General features: G+C 38.0%; 1 protein-coding gene across 1 annotated transcript; it reads left to right on the top strand.

The window, feature by feature from the left end:
* The first annotated feature begins 320 nt into the window (after positions 1-320).
* On the top strand, positions 321-7,405 carry LOC118338506 (type-2 ice-structuring protein-like). The gene is made up of 13 exons (XM_035675817.1): positions 321-393; positions 492-573; positions 679-714; positions 1,401-1,510; positions 1,645-1,729; positions 1,906-1,980; positions 3,647-3,687; positions 3,810-3,891; positions 5,054-5,104; positions 5,344-5,423; positions 6,024-6,158; positions 6,246-6,354; positions 7,213-7,405. Exons 2-13 carry the CDS (start codon positions 513-515, stop codon positions 7,281-7,283), a joined length of 936 nt encoding a protein of 311 aa, XP_035531710.1. The 5' UTR covers positions 321-393; positions 492-512; the 3' UTR covers positions 7,284-7,405.
* Positions 7,406-10,302: the final 2,897 nt, after the last annotated feature.

Here is a 10,302-nt window from a genome sequence, read left to right as displayed (position 1 = left end):
CAGTGCAGCATTAATTATCATAGTCTCACCAAGTGTGATTTGGAAGTTCACTAAATGCTAAATCATCCTTAAAGGATTTCTTTACATATTTTAAACTTTGCTAAATCGGGTAAACCATTATGTCTATGTTATGTGCCAAGAACATAGTAATGCTGTATACATTAAAACAAATTGAATTACACATTACACACATTAACTGATCATAATAGTGTTTGTTCATGGTGGGAACTGAGTATATCTGATCAACACATAGATAAGGTGTTTCTATGTCTGTATTTGCATGTCTCCTTCCTGTTTTGTAAAAGTTGACAAGATAAGTAACTATATAAGATCTGATCTTTCTCTTGTTGAAGACAGAAGCTACAGGCTTCAAACAAGATCATTCTGCAGCAGGTTTGCTACAAACTCTTTTATCTTACTTCCCTTAATGCATTGACAGTCGTCTGCTCCCAACTTGATGTTACTCACATGTTTGTGTCTGTTTATTGAAGGTTATCATCATCATTCCCAACATGAAGATACTGACTGCGTTTGCAGTTCTTTGTGCCATGATGGCTCTGACCAGAGCTGCTGGTAAGTGTTATATAGAGATGCTATTATGTATAATGAACTGAGAAGTATTTTATTTACATATTTTGAGATGACCCAAGTCAATAACTGCTTTCTCAAACTGTCCAGCTCTTCCAGAAGCCGAGGCCAAGGATGATCAAACAGGTAAGTGGGTCTTCTTTTATTAGATTTTTATTGAAATGCCTTACACTTTGTTCAAGATTCTGTGTACTCAGGAATACTCTAGTATCACTATTATGATAGACATTTATATAACATAGCATTTAGACGACCAAGTCCAGTAATATTTTTTTATTTATTTCCTCCTTCAAAACAACATCATTGATGAAGTGCTCTTGTTCAGAAAATGGGTATTGGTTTAGGGTTCGAAAATCCATTTTTGCTAAGGATTTGGAAAGAGACAGTCACCTGTAATCGTGTGCTGGCTACCAAAACTCATCTCGTTGGCAATGCCAAAAGCATTCTTTTATTTCTGTCTCGGTCTTGACTCTGTCTCTCTCATGTGGACTCGGTCTTGACTTGAACTCAAACCTCTTGGAACTTGGTCTTGACTAGATCTCGGCTTGTCATGGTCTTGGACTTGAAAAGGTGGTCTTGACTACAGCACTGCTTACTACTTTGGCAAGAAAGCAAATAAAAATGTCAAACTATTCCTTTAAAATCAACTCTAGAACTGTCGGTTAACCAGTGCAGAGAGGTTAAGAATAGGGGTGATGGGATCCTGTCTTTTTGAACTGTGGCTTATTATGTTTTGGGCAATTATCTAAACTTGTCGATCAGGAAAAGACCTTAACCGAAGACTTATCTGTTATTCTATTATGTGTTCTCAGTAAAGAGTCGTCTGGTCAAGAGGTCAACAGATTGTCCCAATAGGTGGTCTTTGTTCAACAATCGCTGTTTCCACTACTTTCCAAGACCCATGACTTGGGCTCAAGCAGAGGTAATCAGGATGATTTCAAATTACTGCTCCTAGATAAAGTTTATATGTTTGTCTTGACTTGCACTCTTGGTTTCTTCTTCTGACTTGGTGTTTTTATTTGTTTCAACTCTGCTCTCTATTAATCTCCACTGTAGAAAAACTGCCAGTCCTTGGGTGCAAACCTTGCATCAGTGCAGAACATACAGGAGTACCATGAGATTCAGAGGCTGATTACGGCCCGCAAGTTATGAGTCTAAGGAGGCAATGGCTCCGGAGGCTCTGATGCACAAGAGTATTTTTAATCATTAAACACAAGGCTCAACATGTCATTTGATTAAACCGGTTTCATTTGTGTATATTCAGTTTTCTTGTCTAGGATCGTCTTTGGCTGTGGGAGTGATGGTTCTCATTTCCAGTATCTGAACTGGTGAGTGGAGAGCCTAACAACTACCGTGTGGCAAGCAGCGCTGCTTTGCAAATGAACTTTGGAGGTGAATCAAATCAACTTATTTCTACTGAAGAGTATATAGAGTTTAAACTTGTAATGCTTAAAGTTTCATGCCTGATTGATTTGGCAACACCTGTGGTTATCATGGTAACAGCAAACCCCACCTAGGAACCTGTAGTCCTGAATTCTGGAGACATTTTACAGCTTAGTTCGAGACGAAACTGTTTCTTGATCTTGTCTCAATCTGTCTCCTTTGAATGTTTAAATCAGGAACCACAATGATGTTTTAGCAGACAGCAGTTTCAATTTGACATAGAGATTGTTTGTATTTACAGACCAAAGGTGCTGGGATAATGTCAGCTGTGGTGCTTCTCGCCCATTTGTCTGCGCCAAGAAAGTCTGATGATTCCTGGGCTGTCAGAGAGGCATCAAGTACCTGTCGAGAACAACAAGCACACTGTGTTTTGTATAATCAGTATTATAACTTGAAGGCTCTGTATTTCTTTGTTTTTCTATTGCTGTGAAGCTACTTAAGGAATGAGAGAGGAGGAGCTGGATTGTCTTTTAGGCCTTAAATATTTTAAAAAGAGCAGACTGAAAATAATCCTTTTAGCAACTTATTCTGGAGGGTGAATTGTTTTTTCTTGTCTTATGCAAAATTAAAAGTCTCAAGCATTAAAACAATCTGGTCTATGAGTCTGTGTCTGTAAGATTAGTGGCCTGACTGTGATGTATAGTCTGCGAACTACAAAACAGAGAAATACAGGAATATTGGTGATTCGGGACAAGGGACTGACTGGGACTAGGAAAGTTTATTTTATGTATATATTCTGATGTAAAGTTAATGACACGCTTCAGTGGTGATGGCAAGAATTGCAGTATCTTTATTTTAAGTGAATTAGTGATGAATCACCATCATGCACACCGGACACCGTTTTGTTTTGTTTCATAGCGCCACCATCTGGAGAAACTGTTAATTATTCAAACAGATATATGCCAGGGAGCATTTCACCTTCAGGTCCAAGACTGTTTTAAAATGTATTTTAAAGTTCAGAGTAGGGACAAATCATCTGGTTTTGGCCATTTGAATGCAGTGAAATAAAACATGAACACAGCTGATATATACCTAAAGTTAAGTTGCTATGGCAAACAATCTACACATCCAACAGACACAGAGCAACATTAACATACATTTAGAGTCAGGTTTATAGTCACCTGATGAGTCTAACTCATTGTCCACTGCACAATTTACAACATAAATTACCTCAACAAAAGATTATAGTTTGGCAAAACCTTTTCAAAATTTTGAAGTTCAAGTTTGACTTAAAACCTTTTTTACAGTGCATTGCTTGGTTTAATTAATACCTCTAATGTTAGGGCTATAGACTATAGACTATATAAAATTCTAATAATATTCAACCACAACTCAACACGTGTTTACTTACCCGAATCGAGGGACAGAGGTTGTTGAACCTTGTACAAATTGTGAAGCCTCTGAGGCAAACAGTGGGGCTATACAAATATTTAAAAATGGACTTAACTGGAAATTTCCCTTTTAATATTGACAAATAGACAAGCTCTCATAGGGTGCTGCAGGTACACCTCTTACAAGAATTTCTGCTTGAACCTTGATTTGTAAACAACACAGAGGATACTTTACTGTATGTAAGAGCTGGCATTTCTCTTGTTCAGCACCTGAACACAAGAAGGTCGAAGCTACAAGCGGACAAAGAAGATAACCCAGCCGGAGGTTTGCTTTAACTCTCTTTTCTCTCTACTCTGCTCTGTCTTCATCATCATCTCTACATCCTCTGATGGATTCTCACATCTCTTCTGAAGTATTACCAACATGTCTGTTTCTCTTTATTGAAGATCATGAAGATGCTGACTGTGTCTCTACTCGTCTGTGCTATGATGGCTCGGACCACAGCTGCTGATGACTTGCTCAGTTTATGTAAATTTGCAATCGATGCTTCCTGAAAAATAGGTCAATGTTCCCTCTTCTGAACCCAAAGGAGTTCCTGCACTGTAATGCGATAAGTTACTTTAACGCAAAATTGTTGAAACGGATTACACCAAAAATTTAACAGCAAAGTAACACAAAGATTCCTAATTAAGCAGCTTTTAGTAGTAATTTCAAGCGGCACTAACTTAGTTTTGTAGGTCACAGAAAAAGATTAAAGATCCTTATTTAGTACTTTTCCTTATTTTAGTATTTAGTTTTTAGTAGTAGTTTTACTATTTACAACTTTTTTGAATTAAATGAACTGTGTGTTTGCTTTTTTTTGGTTCCTCTCACTTTTTTACCAACTGGGTTAGTTTGTCAGTGCAATATAAATGTCCTGCACCTCTATGGAAACAGCAGAATCGTGGCTAGAGACAGGGAGAAATCAAAAATGACTTTTGTAAAGTGAACAGTTATAACGGGGTAAATCATATATATAATATATACAGCATTTTTAACAAGCTTCAATTAATACCTCAGGCTTTTATTTGCTTCAATCATATTGACAAAAGTTTAAATATTTCTATTTATGTAGATGATCTAAGCAGCTTTGAGGCTTTACAAAGGTTTATACATCCAAAGAACTTCTATAAAATCCAGTCCAGGCCTCTCATTGAGACCTGTGTTTATTTGGGAAAATGTGTAGCCACACCAGGGGACCTGCGTCTAATTTGGACCCTGCTTTTTATCAAAGTTTTATAGTACACGTCAAATATCATGGCATGAATCCTTGCCTTCCATGTTCTCTATCTTTATGTAAACACAGCCTGTTCATGGTATAACTGTCATGTGACTGTTGGTCTCAGCCGAGTCATTGTAGCTTTGTAATTGCTCTGAGGAGCCCTTAATTTAAAACAAGAAAGCAAAGTTTATATATATATATATATAGAGAGAGAGAGCACCTTTCACAGACAGCAGTCACAAAGTGCCTAACCCATGTGCCCATATACTAACAAACAATTTGTCAGCCTTTTTTTTACCTTTGTTGACAATGTAACCAATCTTTCTGTCACTTTTGATGAAAATTAGAGAGTTTGCATGCAGTTATTGTGTATGTAGAATAACAACAGAAGATGAACCGAGTCACTAAGTGCTGTGTCAAAACCTCCAGCTGTTCCAGAAGCAGAGATCGGTGACGGGACAGATTTAATCATTCAAGAAGGTGACTTAAAATTCTTACTCTTATGACTTTGTGAAGTATTTAAGTCTTTTTAGGGCTAAAACTGTATTGGTTCTGCCTCCCTGCTCTCTCCAACTTCATTATCAGCTGTTTTCAAGGAAAATTCCCAAAGAAACCCCTCAGCAAGTTAAATTAAGCATTCTATAGGTCTGGTGCATCAATGGGGACCTGCTTTGGTGCCTCTCATGTTCACTTCTTTTCTAAATTTGTTTGTCGCATAGCTTGTCCCACCGGTTGGACTGGTTTCAACGATCGCTGTTTCATCTATGTTCCAACAACAATGACTTGGGCAGATGCTGAGGTAATCAGGATGATTTGGCTTCAGTGCAGCACAGTGGTGGAATGTAACAAATACATTTACTTTAGTACTGTACTTTATTTGAGTCCACAAATCACTCTTTTCTATTATTTAGGGAAATATTGGTGGCTTTTACTCCTCTTTACTACTTGCTACTTTAAAAATGTAAAGGTTTAGTATTTTAATTGACAATCATTTAAGTAGTTTTTCATGGTTCCAGCCTCCTAAATAATAATCCTTTAATAATTACAGTTTGTCCGTTGATTGGATGAAACAAGACGACATTTCGAACAATTTTTATAAACCAAACAATCAGTTGCTCAATGGAGAAAATAATCCATAGTTGCAGTCCTCTACAAAATAGTAAACATGAGCTCCACCTCAACCAACTACAACAGTAAAATTGCCTAGACTCTAAAAAGGGCTGTTTGCGTTTTTCACACATTTCAAGGCTACCTAAATACTTCCTCCACCACTAGTGCAAAAAGCTTCTACACTACATCCATTCTGCTGTTATTGGCTTCTAATTTGGTGTCTTTGGTATGTAATGTATCATTTGTATGGCTCCACACTACATCCTTCATCCGCTCTGTGCTTGCGTAGAGAAACTGTCTGGATCGGGGTGGAAACCTTGCATCAGTGCACAGCTTTGAGGAGCATCAAGCGATTCAGGGTATGATCCTGACTCTCACTCATACGTATCCACTCGCATGGCTTGGAGGCTACGATGCGGCACAGGTATGTCACTGACTGCACAAAATGTAAAACACTGTAAACAAAACGTTTACTTTTAAACATTTGTTGTGTTATATTCTAATCGTCTAGGAGGGTACCTGGTTCTGGAGTGACGGTACACGTTTCCAGTTTCAGTACTGGGATCAAGGACAGCCTGATAATCGTGCGAATGCGCACTGTATGTTGATGAACTTTGGAGGTAAACAGATATATAGCTTCAGAAACAGTTTCCTTTTTTTTGTCAGTACAAGTGATAATAATGGTCGATTTTGGTAGGATGTTGGACGAGAGCTTCTCAAAACCCTCTATTCAACAACTAAGAACATGTAACACCAGTAACGACCAGAAACCATTACCTCCTAACAATCAAATAATATCTTGGCTTGACAAAGGAGGGAAAGCTGGAAGTTGTGTCTTTGGGTTTGAGCTGCTCTTATTGGCTGCGCAGTTTTTACTCGTCTGTAGCAGGAAACGATGGCGGTTCGCCTGGTCACACATGATCTCTATTACAGATAAACAGTAAAATATGATTGTGAAACGATTTTAGAAGAGAAATTGTCAAAGCAGTAAAAGAATCTGGATCCATATCTGATCAGCACTGCCTAGTTTGACAGTTTGATCTGAGTTTGGTGCATTGAGCTGGACGACCTGACTGAGATGAGCTGTCATCCACAGTACACCCCCGCCTAATCCTGCTTTATGGATCTATTTGATCTTCTCCTAAACATGGGAACCATCTTTACTAGAAGTGAACATCATGCCTGATGGAGAAGACTTGAAACTCGAAGATTACAGACCAAAAACTCATCAGGAAACTGTTTACTGAGCTCATAAATCGGCACAATTGCTGATTTCTCCATAAGACTGCTTGTATTTGTTTTTATTGCAGCAGCCCCCTGCTGGCCATTACATTGAATACAGGTTTACGTGACACATTGGCTTCACTTCAAGACCCGGAAGCTCTGTCCATTATATATACTATCAGTGTTATATACATCTGCTTTGCGTAATTCTGATGGTTCACTGGTTGTCTAAATAACTCCCTGTCTTTTTACAGATCAAAAGAAATTTGACGACCAGCCTTGCTCTTACATGAAGCCGTTTGTCTGCGCCAGAAAGAAAGAATGATATCTCTTGGACAACAAAGAAACATGCTGTACACTGTAGCATTTTAGGCCTTTCATTCTGGAGAGTCAACTGTTTTTTTTTCTTGTCTTTTTAGTCAATTAAAAGGCTTAAGCATTGAAATACGCCAGTCTGTGAGTCTGACCTATCACTACATCGCACATGAGTACACACATAACTTTAATTACAACACCATGAGACGGAGGAGAGTCTGTAGATTCAAAATAGATCAATGATAAGAAAAAGACCAAAATATCGACCCAGTATACAACAAAAAGCTGGATGGTAACAAAAGACTGATAATAGCAGTCCAATTAGACAAACAAATCCATAAAGAGGCAGGCAATATCCAAACGCTCAACATGCCCTCACTGACTTCCCCTCTACCCTTCCATTTATAATTTATGTAAAACTTTATTTAATTTATTTAATCAGTGCACTCTGAAAACTACTGAAAACATATAAATATTATGTTCCATTTCTGAGATCCTCCTAAATGTTAAACACTGGACCTTTAACTTTTCATGTATTCTGTAGGCTGTATTGAGCAACTGGTATTTTCTCAGAACACCTAGAACCTAGAACGAATACCAATGAAACGAAACACTGATTAATAGATCGACTGTCAGGTCTTTATCATTTGATCATATTTTAGTATAAAGCCTCCTTGTTTCTGATCTGCTCGGGTTTGCCGTGTTAACTCTTTGCTACTGCATTATGCTCTTCATATAAACTCAACACTTCCTGTTTCTGTTTCAAATTAAAAACCCTGTGGCAGGGACAGACTCCCTTCATGTCCAACCAAGGCTTTTATTGTGAAACATTTAAAGTTGTTGTCAAATTCATTGATATGAACAGTTCCCATATACTGTCTTCACATTTAGCTGCTGCCACCTTGTGACACTTGTATGTTACTACAAAATGCAGTTTGGCTGTGAAATATTTAACACACATACACCTGCAGTGGCTGAAACTGATTTTAACACCTGCTGGCCAATCAGAGATCAGTGTTTTTTGTTGCAGCGGTCTAATGTGAGATATTGGCACTTCTACATAGTGTTGCTCATATGCAATACAATATTTTGTGTTATTTGTGATACGTGTGTTGTTTCCCTCCCTCTATGTTCAGGCACTCAAACCAACCAGTAGAACCAGATGTGTCTGAGTTCCAGTTATTTTGTAAACAATTAATCTGAGGTTGACGAGTTGGGGAGCACATATTGACCCAAAAAATGCTCAAATTGGTGTTGTTTCACAGCATGAAATGTAACAGAAATGACAAACGAGGGCCAAATAGCTGTGTTTGAAAGTTTGACCAGATATCCTTGTTGTTAGATTTTATTTAAGTATGTTTTAATTAGTGTATAATCACCTGAATGTATGAATTATTGTGTTTCTACAGTAGCCTGGAACAGACAAACCACACACTGCATGTAGATTATTAGTTAGTTATTAGTTGCAATCTGCAACTTCACCACTAGATGCCACTAAATCCTACACACTGGTCCTTTACCAACACTATTAATACATACTTTCAGGTGAATGCCACTAATATTCGTTAACATTGTACAAATATTCTATCAATTACTCAACCTCTTTAATTCAATTATGTATGTCAAACATCAAATGTATAGGCCTTATATGTATCAAAGCCGTGCACCTTCATGCATACATTGTTAACTAAAGTCACAAATGGATGAAATATTACATTTGTGAACATCTATGGTTCATTTTGAGATTAATTTTTTTATAAATTTGATTATCTCTGTGGTTATACACAATTGTTATCAAATGAACAAGACATAAGTTGGCCTAAAAAAATAGTCCTTCCATATAGGAGACAGTGTTTTCTGTTTTCAAAGTGTAATTGTTACAGTATATTTCTCATCATTGGCAGACTCAAGAAGGAGGAAGTTGAAGATGGGTTATCCTTAGTCTGCCACATCATTTTCATTGTGTCATCTTTGCTGTGAGGACAAAGATGTGCAAAAAACCTTCAGTCTACTTGTTTGTATTTTTTATAATACTCCAGCATGTAGGTGCATATATTAAACAGCCACCAAAAATCAAATCAAAACACTAGAAGCTGCCTCCTGAATTCCTATACACTGTAAAGATTAAACCAAGGCTGTTGTTAGTTTAATGTGTTTTTGTATCATTGTAACAATGATTATTTTCTTCATTAAAACTAAACTTTCAAAATTATTATCGTTGAACCTATTTTCTTCTTCGTCTTGCAGTGACCAGTAACCAGATGACTCCCTCCAGTGAGCCTGCGACACTTAAAAGACCAAGCAAAGTTCATATAGGTAAGGAAAAAACTTTGTATACCTGTAGCATTAACGTTAGTCCAATTTTCTAGATCAGTGCTAAATTCACATGAATTACAACAGTCCCCTTGAATACAAAGTTATTGGTGCAGTTGAACAAGCTCTCTACTAAGAGAGGACCACCAGGACCAGTTTTTAGATCAAGTGTCTGTGTCTGTGAGGTGGGGCATCCATGGATCGGACTTGTTTGTCCAGCACATCCCACAGATTCTCGATTGGATTGAGATCTGGGAAATTTGGAGGCCAAGTCAACACCTCGAAACTTTATTGTTGTGTTCTCAAGACCATTTGTCGGAGCTGTGCTGAAGAGGGCCACTGTCATCAGGAAATAACTTTTCCATGAAAGAATGTACATCCTCTGCAACAATGTTCAGGTAAGTGGTACGTGGCAAATTAACATGCACATGGATGGCAGGACCCAGTCAACAATCACTCAAAGCATCACACTGCCTCCACCGGCTTGCCTTCTTCCCATAATGCCTCCTGGTGCCATGTGTTCCCCAGGTAAGCGACACATACCCAGCCATCCACAAGATGTAAAAGAAAACATGATTCATCAGACCAGGCCAACTTCTTCCATTGCTCCTTTGTCCAGTTCTGATGATCATATGCCCATTGTAGGCGCGTTCAGCAGTGTACAGGGATCAGCAGGGACTATGCAGCCCCAGACCAACAAACTGCGATGCACTGTG

Source organism: Morone saxatilis, unplaced genomic scaffold, assembly GCF_004916995.1.
Source record: "Morone saxatilis isolate NCDOM2014 unplaced genomic scaffold, NCSU_SB_2.0 Contig4, whole genome shotgun sequence".
Lineage (NCBI taxonomy): Eukaryota > Metazoa > Chordata > Actinopteri > Moronidae > Morone > Morone saxatilis.
Note: the sequence above shows the minus strand (reverse complement) of the source record. Positions and strands in the feature narration are given on the sequence as shown.